The sequence below is a fragment of the Balearica regulorum genome, chromosome 3 (genome assembly GCF_011004875.1).
Source record: "Balearica regulorum gibbericeps isolate bBalReg1 chromosome 3, bBalReg1.pri, whole genome shotgun sequence".
Classification (NCBI taxonomy): domain Eukaryota; kingdom Metazoa; phylum Chordata; class Aves; order Gruiformes; family Gruidae; genus Balearica; species Balearica regulorum.
Genome location: NC_046186.1, coordinates 5885518 through 5902230, shown reverse-complemented (window position 1 = coordinate 5902230; position 16713 = coordinate 5885518). Strand labels below are relative to the sequence as shown.

General features: G+C 41.2%; 2 protein-coding genes across 2 annotated transcripts in view; both read right to left on the bottom strand.

Annotated features, from left to right (window-relative positions):
* The window catches only part of CDC5L (cell division cycle 5 like), a 36275-nt gene extending 28059 nt beyond the window's left edge, over nucleotides 1-8216 (bottom strand). The window contains exons 1-8 of the mRNA XM_010311913.2: nucleotides 8026-8216; nucleotides 5548-5651; nucleotides 4445-4606; nucleotides 3481-3608; nucleotides 2125-2224; nucleotides 1679-1897; nucleotides 395-539; nucleotides 85-273 (exon numbers count right to left, since the gene is read on the bottom strand). Of these exons, the coding sequence (XP_010310215.1) occupies nucleotides 85-273; nucleotides 395-539; nucleotides 1679-1897; nucleotides 2125-2224; nucleotides 3481-3608; nucleotides 4445-4606; nucleotides 5548-5651; nucleotides 8026-8070 (1092 nt within the window). The 5' untranslated portion in view covers nucleotides 8071-8216. The remainder of the gene's footprint in view (nucleotides 1-84; nucleotides 274-394; nucleotides 540-1678; nucleotides 1898-2124; nucleotides 2225-3480; nucleotides 3609-4444; nucleotides 4607-5547; nucleotides 5652-8025) is intronic.
* Nucleotides 8217-11208: 2992 nt separating this feature from the next.
* LOC104631647 (uncharacterized) lies at nucleotides 11209-16077 on the bottom strand. The gene is made up of 3 exons (XM_075750429.1): nucleotides 15968-16077; nucleotides 15083-15715; nucleotides 11209-14389 (listed from the first exon to the last, which is right to left on the bottom strand). The coding sequence occupies exons 1-3, from the start codon at nucleotides 16071-16073 to the stop codon at nucleotides 11739-11741; spliced, it is 3390 nt and encodes a 1129-aa protein (XP_075606544.1). The 5' UTR covers nucleotides 16074-16077; the 3' UTR covers nucleotides 11209-11738.
* Between the last annotated feature and the right edge of the window lie 636 nt (nucleotides 16078-16713).

Sequence of the window (16713 nt, the reverse complement as noted above, 5' to 3'; positions counted from 1 at the left end):
TCTAAGGAATGTTTCTATGACACTTAAACCTTCTATTCAGTTGTCTATTGCACTAAAAGCTCGTTCTGTACATTTGTACCCTACCTGCAGGATCCTGTCTTGCGCTGCCGGAGTTTTGGGAGTCCTTAGTGCTATGCTGTTGTTGGTCACATTATATTCAGAGAGAAGAGTGCTGGAAGCTGAGTTTGTAATTCCAGATTCCTCAGCAGTCTGGCGTGCGATCTCACTTGCCTGTCCTACTTTTACAACTTCTTCAAGTTCTATATCAGATATCTTTAAAAGAGAAAATTCCAAGGCATAGTAAGATAAAATACAACCACGAGATCCACTTGATGAAACAGAAATAGTTGATTGGCATTGGCCTTATAAGTAATTTATTAATCAATGAGCTTACCTGAGGAGCTGGAAGCACTAGTTTACTTCTTTTTTTGGTAAATTCTGACACTCCACTGGTCTGTAGAATAGCAGAAGGCAAGTCTGACTCTTTTTTCCGTTTCATATGTTGTTTGTCTTTTTTGCGCTCTCTCCCCTCCCTTTCACTGTCATGATAGATAAGGGAATCATTTTAGAATACACACAGAACAGCTACAAAGTAAAACAAACAAGCAAAAAGCGCGTACCCTAACCAAAAGTTGGATATGCTGAAATAACACATGTTGCAGGAAGAGTGAACCACCTTGTGGTGCAGAAGTTAAGTGATGAGATGCTGTCTGCAATCTTGAGATACAGTCTGCAATCTTGCAGCAGAACCTCCAAGGCAGTGTAATGCTTCTGAAGTATGGAATTACGCAACAGGTAGTTGCTTCAGCTACAATCAACAGCATCAGTGGAGCAAGAAAAAAATGTCAGTTTTGCAATTTAGATAGCAAGAATCAGAAGATGTGAACAGTCCTTTTTTCTCTAGCAGCTGCTAAGGGAAAATGAAAATTTTCTGTGGGATATTGGAACTAATTTCTCTTCAGTATTTAATAAAAATGGTATTTTCTTCAAACAGCAATGGAGTCAGCCTGTGAAATCATAAACTTCAGTTTGAAGGTCCTGCCAGACCCTCTGAAGTAAGAGCCATACAGAAAAAATCAATTAGATCACAACCTAATAAACCAAACTGTATGTAGTACTGGACCTATACTCTCAGTAAAAAGCAGCTGGTGGAAGTAGTGGGAAACGCAACTGTACAATTAAATATGCACCATACTGCTCATGATGAAGGTAGGCATTTAATTTCTCAACTGTATGTTTTGGCATTTTTTGGGGAGAGGGGGAGAAATTAAGCATTTAAGGAGATTCTATTTAAGAACAGTTCCATCAAAAGTAATACTACACCAAGTAAAATCTACTCCTGTAAGCAATCTTAATAACATTACTAATTGAAGAAAGGACTGCAAATACACAAGCAAATCTACTGCTAAAAGAAAATGAACCTCAAAACCTGTAAGATTTCCACTTAAAGAGCAAGAATGTGCATGAGGAACTTTATTCTCATGGAAAAAAGGTCAACTAGATCTTTTAGAAAGACAAAAAATACAAGAGACTGAAAAGGTAGAAGCAACCTGCACTAGTATCTGTCCCATGGAAAATGCAACTTCCGCCCACGTTGTATTTCAGACATCTCCAAGACTTAACACCTAGATTTTTTTTTTTTCCAATACACTGTTCCCTCAGTGTAACACACACTTACGATCTTAATTCTCCATCCAAATCTTGCTGACGCAGCTTCCTGAAATCTGCATCCAGAGACTGGTAGTTTTCCTCTGACGTATCATAAAAACCAGGGGCAGGCTTCTTTTCAAATGGAATTTCTGCATTATAATCCACACCTCTCTTCTTTTTTCTTTTCTTCTGGATCTCAATTCCAGCAGCCCGAAGCTCTCGTCTTTTCTGGAGAGCAGCAAGCCGTCTAAAGAAACAGTAACACTACATCATTTAAAGTGCATACCTATAGGTGGCTCCTGTGTCCTAAGATTTAGTACTAGTTTAATCAGTTACTGCTGAGATAGGGCTGCACGTATCTAAACAAGAATGATTCTGCACTGACTTAAGGCTATGCCTGACCTTATTATGCACTGTAAATGCTCCAGAGCCAACAAAAGCAGTCCCAGTATACCAAACTAAGCATAAGTTTACCGAGCTTCTTCCAGCTGCTTCTCTCTTGCTTTTCTTTTGGCCTTCTTTCCCTGTGTATTAGCCAGACGAGCTCTAGCTTCAGACAGCATTTCAAGTTCATCTACAATAGTACAGATAAATACAGCTATGAATTTGCACTTAAAGATGGGAGTAAGGAAAAAAGTGACGTTAAGATCAGAAAGCAATCTGTAGAAGTTGCATGAATCAATGTTTTAATAAGCATTCTGCATGATCGCTAAACTCATTTTCTCTGAGTTGCTCTAGCACGTTTTCTAAATCATTGGCTAGATGAAACGAAGACTTTAGGAAAAAAAAAGCCTAATGTTGAAAATAATTAAATTAACACCTACAGCAAATCAAAATATCCACGTGAAGAGGCAAAGTGACCACACTAATCAAATTTTAATTTCATTTACATCTGCATCTGAGAGTACTATATTAGAGAACTTCTTAACTTCATTTACAGCCGGATCCAAGAGCGCTATATTAGTGAATCTGGGATTGTTCAAAAGCACCTTTGGTCCATTCATGGAATTTTAGCAACGTTCATTTTTTAGTTCATAACATCGCTATGTGCAAAGAAAAAAAGTCATGTAGTCCTCCCGTGCTTCAGCAGGGGTTCAACTGGGAGATACGAGCTGATGGGAAAAGATGAAGATACAGAAATAAGAATGCAAACTGCAGAGAAGTTGTCAAAGCAAAGAACAGTCAGTCATGGTAAAGAGATGATGAAGACAGCGTAGAAGGCAGAAAACACCAAGAAAAGGAAAAGAAAACTGGAAAACTGTAACTGACTAGCCAGATACAGAAATAAAACAAAACATGTAAGAAAAAATTATCAGAGGGCTGGAGCACCTCTCCTATAAGGACAGGCTGAGAGAGCTGGGATTGTTCGGTCTGGAGAAGAGAAGGCTCCAGGAAGACCTAATGGCGGCTATCCAGTACCTGAAGGGGCCTACAGGAAAGATGGTGAGGGACTGTTTATCAGGGAGTGTAGTGACAGGACAAGGGGTAATGGGTTTAAGCTAAAGGAGGGTTGATTTAGATTAGATGCTAGAAAGAAATTCTTTACTGTTAGAGTGGTGAGGCACTGGAACGTATTGCCCAGAGAGGCTGCCGAGGCCCCATCCCTGGAAGTGTTCAAGGCCAGGTTGGATGGGGCTTTGGGCAACCTGGTCTAGTGGAGGGTGTCCCTGCCCATGGAACTAGATGATCTTTGAGGTCCCTTCCAACCCAAACCATTCTATGATTCTATGAAAAAAAAACAATAGAAACCCAGGGTACAGAGGCTGTGTAAAGAAAAAACCAAAAGAGATCAGATTTCTATCAAAAATGGTAAACAAACTCCTATCTTACCTTCGTCCATATCAATAGGATCTGGCCTGGCTGGTTTGGTTTCTGGATTTGGATCAATTTCTCCAGGCTTAAGTTTCCGAGGATCATCAGCAGTTTCTTCCTCATTGTCTCTCTGAGCAGCTTTGTCCCTAAAAACACATTGTACATATGTCACAACTTCCCTCAGCCTCATAATAACCATCCCTTAAATGTCCCCAAGGACGGATTAAAAAAGTAAACTTGTACCATACATTAAACTTGATATACACTTACTGCAGAAAAGATTCAGGAACATCGTACAGTTACCTAATCTTAGATGAGACAAGAGAAAGAAGCCAACATAGTATTACATTAAAACAACAAAATATGACATAAAATACAATATTGACAAAGCTAATAGTAGAGAACTCTTCTCAGGTAATCTTGAGCAGTAAGGATGAGAATTCAAGCAGCGTCACAAAATGAACAAGTGAGTTTCCCATCAAGCTTTTATATTCAACCAATCACACCAAAATTAAAAAAGCTCACAAGGGAAAACAGTACTTTCCTTCTCTTCTCATGGCCTAAAGAAACCCTCTGCAGCATACAGCGATGATGGCTTCACGTTCAGCCATTTCAACAGCAAGTGTTTTATGTCTGTCTATTTCTCATCCACTCATGCTGATCGGCCAGTCAAAAAATACCCAAATTAATGCTTTTTATAGGCTTCCACTTCAGGTTTATCTTGACACTCCACTAGCCAGACCAGAAGCAAGAAAACATACACCTATCTCTATTCAAGCCTGCACTGCAGGTTCTAGAATCTTCTTCTTTCAAGCTAGACACATCGAGTGAAAAGAAACAGTCCTTAAGGATTTGCCTACAAAAGGACTCTGTCAACTTGGAACCACCATACTTCAGCACCGTGGGAGAAGGGAACGACACATTGCTACAACAAACTCCGCAGATTTTCCCGGTATGCACATCTAGCAAAACAGTAACTCACAGCAGAAATTCATAGTGTTCCAAACACTGGGCAGCAGTTCTCCCAATAATTGGAGCAATGGTTCTCCACTGGGTCGGCATTAGCTTGGCCAGGTGCAACAGTTTCTCCTCCTCCTCCCGTGACCATTCTGTCTTTTTGATGCTTGGGTCTAGCCATTCATACCTGTTAAAAAGGGAAAAAAAAAAGGATGACAGATCCAAGCTATCCATTGATTTGTCTTGAATTAATTCAAAGCAGTGTTTACCCAAATCATCACAATGAGATTTCAAAATCTTCTCATACGAATTTCATACAAGTTTTTTCCATACAAAAGGATGTGACTCCAGACTATTTTTACAACATACGTATTTGAGCTTTAAAATGTATTATTTATCCCCCACTTTTCATACAGATATTGCCTCTTCCTCCTTTCCCCATCTCTATTCTGGCAAAGTACAAAGTCACACAATTAATCCAGAAAAATAAAAGTAAAAATTGCAACAAAGGTACCAGAAATGGTAGATTTGTTTGGTCTGGATCCTTCAACAGTTATCTTAATAATTTTCAACTGTGCCAGTACTGTTACCTTTATACAGAAGTATTCTAATAAATACATACAGTTCAGTACTTGAGAACTTAAGTGATTGTCAAATAGATTCATACTGCATGTATTTGCATTAGTTTTAAGCTTTTTTATATATATATAATGAAATTCTACACTGCAATTTCTAAACATCTATCCTCAAGCCAAAATCTCATTATGAAAAATTACAAAGTTATCTGTAAGAGAGATTAATATCTTACAATTTTACTTCCTTGTTAATACTCACTGATTAAAAATGACTTCCTTGGTAATACTCAATGATTAAAAATGTGCAAATACAGATAAAAAATCATGTACAGAATTTTAAGTGATCCTGCATTTGCTAACATTGGCAAAGAGAACATTTGGTTACTTTTGTTCAATTACTTTCAAGCAACAGGAATTCAAAATATCCACAATAGCAGAAATCAAGCAACCTTAAAACTGTTGCTCCTCTGTGTACATAAATTAATCTGTGGTTATTTCTAAATGCCCACTAATTATGAATATCATATTCCCAGACACGGCACTTCTCACTTACCATCTGGCTTTGCACTGCTTTGCTGATTTTCTATGCAATAAAGAAGCAATACGAGACCACTGGTTTTTGCCATATTTCATCACAGCTGCTTTGAGAATTTCATCCTTTAAAAAAAATAAATAAATATTGTTATGGATCACAAGAACTTACAAAACAGAAAGTCTGAGCTCAAGGAGAGAAGACAGTGGATTTCATCTAATGGGCTGACCCAGTGGAAACAGTGGAAACTGCTGCTTCTTTTCCACATTTTATTCTCAAGATGAATGAGGATTTGTATTTCAAATGCCAATGAAATCAATAAAGATTAAATGAAAAAGACATGTGATGATCATTGTGACCATTCACAGACCTGACAGAACTTCCAAAATGATTACTTTCAATGCTCTCTAATGGACAGGTTTTAAAGGTTCTGTAGGTCTTCCTTGAAGGACAGCAATAAAGAGATAGGGAAGTGTTTATCTGGTAACAACACAACGTTTGGAAAAAAAACAACTGATAGCAACTTTGGGTGGCTTGTTTTAAATAATACAATAAAAATATCTTCTTTTGGTTTTGTATATTTTAATGCAAATAGAATATTTACCTATCAATGGAATATACTTTTTAAAAAAAAAAGTAGCACAAAAATAAAGGAACTTTATAGTAAGTTTCTCTTTTACAAGTAAATCTTAAAATAAATCACTTTAATGTTCAGAATGTAACATCCAAAAGTGCTGATCCCAAAGCTTATAAACTTCTGAGGGGAAAAAAATAAAAATTTAATGGATTCAGCTTGGAAGCCGGGTTGTTCATATGCCTCAAAGTATGCACTGAGATTTGATCAAAAGCTAGAAGTCCTATCAACTGTCTGTCAATCCATCCATCAGCCCCTTCTCCTCCTAGATAAGTGGGTTCGTTATTTCTAGTTTCCTCATACGTCAGAAAGTGGTATTTTAAATGCATCAAAGCTATTCTTGCAGCCTTGTCAACCACAGATGTTCCTCTTCTGTATCCAGTAAGTACTTGTAGCTGTGTTCAGAATCTGTTCAGCTGTAACATGCAGATGCTCGTCATCAAGGACAGATACTCTGTCCGGCACAGACACTTCTCAGGGCACACAGCAGCTTTAACTGTAAGCTGCTGATGAACTCTGGCTTGAGCTGCTACAGAAAACAATTCGTGTAATTTCCATTGAAAAATAAAATAAATCCTCTCTTTTTTTAAAATGTATTTGGTGTTATATGGCATGCAGTATCCATACTGGTGGCACTAGCAGGCTTTTTTTTTTTTGTGAGTAATTTGTCATTTTCCTAGTGACCTGATAGTAACTGGTTTCACTTTCTGTAATTTTTATGTTGTATGTAAAAATCAAAATGTTAATCAAGAAAATAGCACCAAGGAGAGTTATTTCACCTCTGGTACACCAAAATGGGTGAAACAATGATCTATTTAACCCACTGCTGTTTCTCTTAACAGTCACCATTTAATTATGGAAGACCATAAGAACAGGGTAGGCACACAGCGGTTCTTCCTATCCTCTGCCAACCTCCAATTTAGCTGCCTCCTGGCACCTAACTGATACATCACAAGAAGTTAAAAGCACATGCAGTACATTTCCCAGCACATGGTACGTTTATCTTCCATTAATTTTTCTCACTGCTTTTTAGAACTATGTACATGCCTAGTGTTCACAGGATACAGTGGTAGAATACTGGATTTTCAAGTATTTCCTTTCGTTTTAAACATGCCATCTAATAAAACTGACATCCTTGATTTCTTGTGTTATTATTTTCCTTTTCACAATTACCTGCAGTTCTGAAAGCATGCAATGGCAAAAAATGGTTTTTTGCTCTTTTTTGAATGGCACATAAACTTCTGTGTATAAAACATTTCAGGCTGCAGATGAAGAGCCCATACCCATCTTCACTATTTCCACATTTGGAAGAGTCTTCAAGGGCAAGAGATTCCAGCTCCCTTCTACCTCCAGAGAGTAAGAACCCTCCCTATGCAGTATAAGACACACTCCAGTCTACAAAAGGGACATCTCCAAGGACAACACGGCTCACACATCCCCTCCAGCTGCTTTGGGGACAGTTTCTCCAGGAGGCAGGGACAGGACAAACGCATGGCTGAGCTTCCCATCCTCCTCAACACGCAGCCTTCAAGAGAAATAACACTGATGTAACCTCTGCCCGCTAGGGCAAGAAACGAGGAGGAAGAGCCAGGCTGCTGAGGAATCAAGCCCACCAGAACCACAGTGGCCTGCAGACACGTATCCCTCCACATCCCCCGCTACAGAAGGCCCAAGAAGACCCCAATCTTCCCGCACCTCCACGCTGCTATAAAACACCCCTGTACATGAACCCCCTGCGCATGCGCACCACGACCCCTTCCAGCGGCGCACGCGCATTATCCAGGCCAATACCCCCCCCCCCGCCCCCCAGCGACTGAGGCCCCAACGCTTGGGGTGGTGGGGGATTACAGCGATCGGAGCCCTACCTCGGTGTTCCGCCACACACCGCCTTTAATCATAATCCGCGGCATCTTGGCGGCGAAAGGGTTCGAAGTCCTGCAGAGAAAAAGCTGTGAAAGGAAGGAAACGCCACTCGCTTCAGCGGGGCCGGCCCAGACCCCGCGCAGGCGCCCTCCGCAGTGAAGGCGCACTCTCTGCGCAGGCGCACAAGGGGTACGGGAACAGCCGCCGGGGGTGGGGCGGCACCTCTGGCGCAGGCGCAGAGGGACGGGGAGGGGGGGTGGCTGTTCCGCGCAGGCGCAGGGTACTGAGGTGGAGGTGCTCGCGCCGATGTATTGCCGTGCTCTGAGGGGATAAAGCGATCGTTAAATTCTGGCGAATTCCTCAACGGACACAAATAATAGACTCACAGAATGGTTTGGGTTGGAAGGGACCTCAAAAATCACCTAGTTCCAATCCCCCTGGTACGGGCTGGGACACCCCACACTCCAGGTTGCCCAAAGCCCCATCCAACCTGGCCTTGAACACTTCCAGGGAGCCAGGGGCATCCACAGCTTCTCTGTAACTATATCATCTAGTTCCGCCCCCCCTATCAGAGTGCTCATTTTATTCAAACTATCTAAAATGCATATAATTCATTCTGTTAAAGTAAAAAAAAAAAAAGTAAAGAATTTCTTACTAATAGCACATCTAAATCTACCCTCCTTCAATTTAAAGCCATTACCCCTTGTCCTATCACTACAGTCCCTGATAAACAGTCCCTCTCCAGCTTTCCTGTAGCCCCTTTAGGTACTGGAAGGTGCTATAAGGTCTCCCTGGAGCCTTCTCTTCTCCAGGCTGAACAACCCCAACTCTCTCAGCCTGTCCTCATAGGAGAGGTGCTCCAGCCCTCTCATCAGCTTCATCGCCTCCTCTGGACTCACTCCAACTTCCTCCAGCTCAATGGTGGGGAAGGGGACAGCAGAACAAAATTAGATTTCACCAATGTTACATTTACAGTTTGTTTTTTCAATTTGAGGAAAAAACATGGTGTTTACTGTAGCCCAAACGGAAACAGAGGTAGTAGCATAGAGTAATGTACAGTAAAGTAAAAAAATAGGTCCTTCCTTCTGTTGTAGATAAACCTAGTTGGTGGCTAACCATATTGGTCTGATTCACCTACATTCATTTACATCCCCCTGTGTTTAACTTTTTTATTCCCTTATTTAGGAGAGGGACAGCAGATAAAATGACACCTGTTTGCTCAAGTTGTTTGTCATTAGTGTGATTTCCTGTTACATTTTACTGTTTCGTCCACATTCACAATGTGCTTATAAAAAAAATTAAGCAAAATTTTTTGGTTGAAATAGAAAAGTTCATAGTATGATTTAGAAAGGGCTTTGTTTTTTGTTAAAACTCTGCAAGAATAAAAAATATTACACTTTTAGCTGGGGGTGGGGGAAGAACAAGAACAGCTCGTGTCCTTATTTTAAAACAAGTATGCCTTTACATTTAACTTTCTCTGACTTGGCAGACTGAGAATCACTTCCAATCCCCAAAAAGTGCAGTGTATTGCATAAGGAACAGAGGGGAACCTGAGGAGTCATGAAACACTTTATTTTTATTAGAGGCAACCAACTGGACTAATTATTTTTACAAATTCATCAAGCTCCATCTGGAAATGTCTTCTGTTGTTCTTACTTACAACTAAAAGAAACTTATGCTGTTTACAAACTCTTTTTAACGTTTCCTTCAATAATTTATCCCCCTTAAATTGGGCTCCTTTCTTCATCATTGTACACCACACTTTGAAACAATTATTCTCAGATTTAGCTTTCCTAGACTCATCTGATATACAGGCTTACAATTCTTTTCACTGATGTACCTGTTTTTTCTTAATTTTTCTTCAAATAAATTATCAAAATTGTGCAGTAATGGAGGTAAAAATTCCTCCAAGCTCTTATAACAGTGTTAATACTTCCCAGAAATGCTTTTCTTTATTCATATCAGGATAAAGTTCTTTCTCACAACTGTACCAGGTGGTTAGCTCAATCACTCTAATCTCAGAATTACTCATTCCCAAACAGCAATTTCCCTGCCTGTAGTGAAAAACATCTGTCACCACCAGTCACAGATATTTACTTGCCTGATTTTACAAAGAATTAGATCACTTAAATACCTTTGCTGATGGCATCTAGTCATGAGTTTCAATCCACTCTTAGAAAATTGCGTTCTGAATCCCAGAATGGCTGTAGGACCTCTGGAGATCGTCTGGTCCAACCCCCTGCTCAAACAGGGCCACCCAGAGCCAGACAGGTTTTGAGTATCTCCAAAGAAGGAGACTCCACCACCTGTCTGGGCAATCATTTCCAACCTGTCTCCTACGTTACCAGAGAGCCCCTGCAAGATAGTATCTATATTTATAAAGAAAAGCATACATCTGAGAGCAGTAAGAAAACAGTCGTAGTTTCATGTTTACATTGTCTAAATTAAGCTATAGGTTTACTCTGCTGTTTCATGGACTGAATTGGAACATCAGGGGACTGTTAGCACCAGCCCTTTGCCATTGTCTTTCCTCACACAAGAGAGTAACACCGCTGTTACTGATACCACCGAACACAGAGTCAGTGATGTCCACACAGAGTTTCGAGCAGCATATAACTCCGTAAAACAAGCCAAGATTTGTCTAGATTTGAGTATAAAGTGGAAGAAACATCCATCTGTCTTCACCATACCAGGTAATGACTGCTGTTTGGCACAAGTGGTCCTCATACATGGTATTTTCGATGCACAGTAAAGCTCTTTAACAAAATATATTTTACAGTTCAAGATACTGCTAAGGTTTTCAGTGTAGCTAAGTAGTATTTGCAATATACCAACAAGTGGTTAAATTAACAGAGAAGTTCTTTGAAAAGTATGATATTGTCCATTTTAAGAAACAAAGAACACAGTAACTACCAGCCTGAGAAAAGATAAGGCATTTCATACTAGATTAACGTTAGACATTTACATAAAATTAATGAAGATTAATTTAAGGGTTCTCAGTATCATAAAATAACTGATTAAGGACAAAACCATTTCTGTCATACTACTCAAAGAATTATCAAGAGTACAGACAAGATAACTGCCTAATAAACCCTTTGGATATACTCACATACAGAAAACACGTTCATATCCCAGTTATCCAGTGATGACACAACTCTTTTGTTTCTGTGATTTTGTGAGGGGGGTTTTTTGTTGGGTTTTTTTCTTTTTTTTTTAATCTCTGGCAGGTATTGCCAGAGAACCTGGGATCAGGGAATGCAACTTTTCAGCAGATGGGAGGTAGCGTTAAGCCTCCAAACACATTGACAATTTTTAAATGAAAAGTTACTACAATACAATATAACGTGCACGTCCCTCTCTTTTTTTAACATTCTTTCAGTTAGACTTCTTTTTATTAATTTTTTGCAAGAAAGTAAGTGGCACAGAATAACTGTTTAAACTAATGTACACTGGCCAAATAATAACTGACCTCATGGTATTAAAAAGTTACTCAGGCATGAAAAGATCCCTCTAAGATCTTTTTTAGCACAGCCCATGCTAGAACTGAAGCTCTCAGAAGAACCTAGACCAAACCAGGTTCATTCTCTGGCCCAAAATGCTGGATGCCTCCATTACCTACCGTCGTTCTGGGGACAGCAGGGGAATGTAAAGCAATGAACAAATTCAAAACATGCAAACCTCTCCAGAATCAACTGCCAGCCTGCAATTCCCAAGCTTATATTCCAAGCTTATGTTGACGCTTATGCTTTTCCAGAAGTTTTTTGGTAGGCAGCATCACATTACACTTTCCACACTTGTACTTTTTTTTGTGTGTTTTTACATGCTTTTGGAAAGCCTGTTTATCTGCTGTCGAAAACCTACACCTTCTGCAGCGCAACTTCAAATGAGTCAGTAAATGGCGCTTCAGATGGCTGGATGTGCGGAAAGCAACAGCGCACTGACTGCACTTGAATGGCTTTTCCCCTGTATGAATTCTCAAGTGTGGCTTCAGGTTTCCATTGTGGGCCGTGGAATAGCCACACTCTTCGCACGTGTACGTTTTGACAGGTAGCTGCTTCTGATCGTAGAGACAGCCAGTAGATGAGCTTTCCCCACACGAGTGTGAAGCCAGATGCTGTTTCAAAGACAGCCATTTGTTTGTTGAATAGTCACAGTTCCTGCACTTGAGATGCTCTATATTAAAATGCGTGATACTGTGTCTTTTCAGGTGACTGGAAGTACGGAACTTCTTCTGACAAACACTGCAGCTGTATGGTTTCTCACCTGTGTGAGTTCTTACATGTAGTTCAAGGTTGCTTAAAATGTAAGTAGCGTACTCACACTCTGCACACTGATAGAATCGTCGTTGACTTTGTGCTAGCACATCATTTTCTTTGCCCCTCTGGACATCTGGCTGTACTCCACAGACTTCCGAACCAAGCAAGGAATGGACGCTGTTTGAACCTTCCGAGGAACCGAAATCTCTTTCTGGACACATGCCTACATGCGTTTCATGATGCAATTCAAGATTCTCTGAACGGCTATCTACATAGAAGCAATGGCCAAACTCGTATCTGTTCTTTACATGAGTAAGGCTGTGCTTCTGCACATGGTTTGATGTTTTAAATGTCTTATTACATTTTTTATACACAAATGGTCTTTCATCTGTATGTATTTTTAGGTGCAGCTTAAAGTCGCTATGAACAGTGGTAGCATAACTGCAGTGTTGGCACTTGTACGTTTTGAACGTAGACCAATTAGCAGGCCAGGTATCCTTCAAGTTTTCCACAAATTTATGATATGCATCATCATCCTGAGCTTGTGAACGAGAGGCCCTGGAGTTGAAGAGAGCTTCCTCTTCGCAAATGACAGTGTCCAGTTTGTATGAATTCAGAGGAATGTCTGATCTATTCCCAATAATAGGTAAGCTGTTGCTTCCATGGATGTTTTCAGGGAATTTCTTTTGAGAGCACATTTTCTTATTGTCCTGCACATCACCTGCCTGCTTAAAGCCTACTTCTGAAGCCAGCATTCCCCCACCGAGACAATCATTTTTTTTACTAGCAGGAGACAGAGAAACATGGTCCTGGGAATCACTGCCAACTTCACGTATTTTGCCTTTGTGATATTCATTGCTCTGATTTGTATAACCATTAGCAGTAGCCTTAAACTGTTCATGAAATTTCTTATGAAAGCTGAGATGTCCTCTAGTGTAAAACACTACATTACACTCATCACACGTGTAATTCTTTAAAGGTCTTCGAGTTCTCTTTCTTCCACTTACGAAGTCGAGTTGCTGCCCTTGGCACATTTCTTTGCCTGCATGTAATCTCCTGTGTCTCTTTAACCCAGTGGTGCTCGTGAACGCTGACTGGCAGAACTCACAGGAATATGGTTTAGCCCCAGTGTGTATGTAGCTATGCCTCACCATGCTTGCAAAATATAATGAAAAAAAGGTGCAAAACCTGCACTGGTACAGCTTGTACCCAGCATGCCAGTAGGTGTGATTTATCAGGTAGGATAAACTAATGCAGGAGTAGTCACACTGAGGACACTGGTAAGGTGGTCTCTCTTTATGTCCCTTCATGTGATGAATAAAAGTCCTAGGATTTGATGAAGAAAAGAAACAATACTTGCAGGAAAAACTAACTGGCACACCCAGAGGTGTAAAGCCCCTTTCAATTTTGATGAAAAATTTCTCATATTTACTTTCTTTTTTCTTGGTCTCAGATTTTCTTTCTTCTGATCTTCTCTGCCTAACTCTTCTCGCATTCATTCTATTTTTTCTTGCCTTTTGCAACTTACTTATTTTATGAAATTTAAGGTGATTCTTCAGGTTGACAGAAGAGAAAAAGGTTCTTTTACAAAAGCAACATTTATGTATTTTCTTATCTTTATGAGCAGAATAAACATGTTTCTTTAGATGTGCACTGCATTTATATACAGAAAAACAAAACTTGCACTTCAAATTCAATCTTTCATGCTTATTTATAGAACAAGATGCTTTAGAAAGAGGTTTGATGGTCACGCTATTGCTTAGCCATGCTAAACCTTCTTGCTGGCTTTGCAATTCTTTTGGGCTTGAATGAGGAGAAAAAACGTTTTGTTGCCGACGTCTTTTCTTAGGAAATGGTGTTAATGTCTTATAAATATGCTCTCCAGTAATACTTGATTCAGCAGAAGTGGAAGCATTCATCTCCAGTTTCCCTACATCTTTTAGCAATTCTTCTGAAGTAGGAGAACATCCATTAAGAAACGGAGCAGAACAATTATAGGTAAATTTTGGTTCTTCTTTCAAGCCATGTTCCAAAAAAGAACACTGAGTTTCATCTTCAGATTTGCTTCTGTTATTAGCTTCATTGTCTCCATTCTTTGAAGAATCAGGATCTACAGGGGGATAAAAAGTCACATGGTGATTTTATGACCTGTCATACAACATTCACTATTAATTGGTAGTAATAATCCCAAATTGTCTAACAACTTGCTTGCTCTTCGCTCCTTTTGTTTCCTTAATATTTTCCTGTCTCCACTTTTCCTAATGTCACTCTCCATGCTTTCCCCTCGCAACACTGAAATAATGTTTTAAGAGAAGAAATCCTAGTTAGTAGTCTCCTCCTTCCCACTTCCTGATCTCACTCAAAGCTCTGAATTTCACAGGACAATCCAGCAGCCCCTGCAGATTTTAATGAAACAGCTTTATGCCAGAATTCCTATGAAAGTACTGTCACCAAACCCTGCCAGGGCTCCATTCTCACAACTATGATGCTCCTTTTGCCCTATTTTTTTTTCCAATTTCAGATCCTTGTCCCTCATGAAAGGCCGCCCTTTTGCAAACTGCAGCAGAATGAAACAGTCCCAACTTACTGTAGTTTCACTACTATTCACAGGACTCCGTGGAAGAACTAAGGATACTCTAGCCAATATTCTCTTTCTGCTGCACATGATATTAATCTATGTTGAAATGCTTACTCTAAAATAAATGGGTTTGGCATTCTTCCTATAGACTTTCCTACCTGTTTCAAAAACGTAAGATTTACCAGATTTCTTAAAACTCTTGCAGTAGTCTTATGAATGATTTACCTTCCATTTCAACAACTGTCTCCATCTCTTTGTGGATTTCTGGTTGTTTTTCTTGACTGCCATCAGAAAGAACACTTGCAACGCTCACAAGTTCCTCTTCATGTTTGGATATTGCTGCCAACGTCACCTGCCTGCTTGTCTTGACGATCTCATCTCTACCCTCATTGCCAGCAGAGGAGAGAGGAGGAGGAATCTTCTGAAAGCCATCATCACCATCATATTCTTTTCTGTCACTGCTTTCATTTATCTCTGTAAGCTCTGTTTTGCAAGATGATGTAGGCAACACATAATTCTGACTGTATTCATCTGTGCCCGTATCGCACCAGTCACTTAAAGATGATTTTGATCTGTTACACACACTCTCGGCAACACATTTTTCTTCAGAGTATTTCATATTATTATCCTTATTTGAAGCAGTCTTGTTTTCTTCACAGATGCTTAAACCATTACTGTCATTTGAAGGCATCACATTACTTTCTAGAAAAACGCTATTGTTTAAGTTAACATCCTGCTCGTCCTCCTTTTTCAACTCGGGAACCAACGCTGCTTGCTCCTCAGCGTCATCTTGGAGAAAATCATCGTCGCTCAGCACAAAGACAGTGATCGGGAGAACAATTTCAAAGACATCCGACTCTGAAGGCAGAAGAAGGCGGTATTAGCGCCATTGCCAGAACACCTGACGGAAGCGCGGCTGTGCCTGTGCGCCAAGCAGTGCGCATGCGCACGCCCAGGCCCCGCCCACCCGCCCTGGATGGAGGTGAGCTCTCCCTCCCCCCATCCCTATCACCTCCTCCTCCTCGTCGCCCCCCCGCGGGTTTTCGCGCCCCTCGGCCCCCGCCCGGTCGGAACCCCCGTTGGGTCCCTACCAGGGAAACGGGCACCTACCGCTATCGTCCGCCGGCTCCGGCCTCGCCGGCTCCACCGACATCTCCCGTCGCTGTCCAGCCCGCACCCGGCTGGCTCTGCGCTGTACTCCAGCAGCGTCGCGCATGCGCCAGCCTGGCGCGCGTGCGCACTGGAACGGAGGACTGCGCTGCTGGTCACGCGGTTTCTCGGGGGTGCGTATGTGCATGGCTGCGGCCTCCTGATTGGAGGGAGCGCTGGGGGGCGTGGCCTGAGAAGGGGTTGGGGTCTCCGCCTCGCTGAGGGGATTGGACTGGTTGGTTGTGTTGGGGTCTGTGGGTGGTTTTACAGTCAGTTTAATCACCCTGACCATGGGTCAGAGAGGGTTTTTTTGAAAGCTGTGCAAGATCTTTTCCCATTTTAAGCCAAGCAAAAAGATAAGGTAGCCCATCAACCAGGCGGCGGAGGGCTCGGAAGCATTCCTTCCTCAGGCAGAAGTACAGAGGTGGTGGCCGTGGCCTGGCCGTGGAAACCCGGCCTTGCTTCTCGGGAGGGGAGGTGGAGGTCTGAGAGCATGTCGGGGGGAGAGGCTGTTAGAGAGCCGGCCTGTGGACATGTTTATTGAGTGAGGATGAGGAGCCACAAGGTCTGCAGAGCAGCTTGTCCAGCCTGCTGTTTCCATGGATATTCTGGACAAGCTCTTGGGAGGTGGCTTCAGGACTGAACTCCAGAGTGTGTTTGTGAGGGTCTGAGCTCAGAAATGAGTGTCCTGCTTTCCCAAAGGGCAT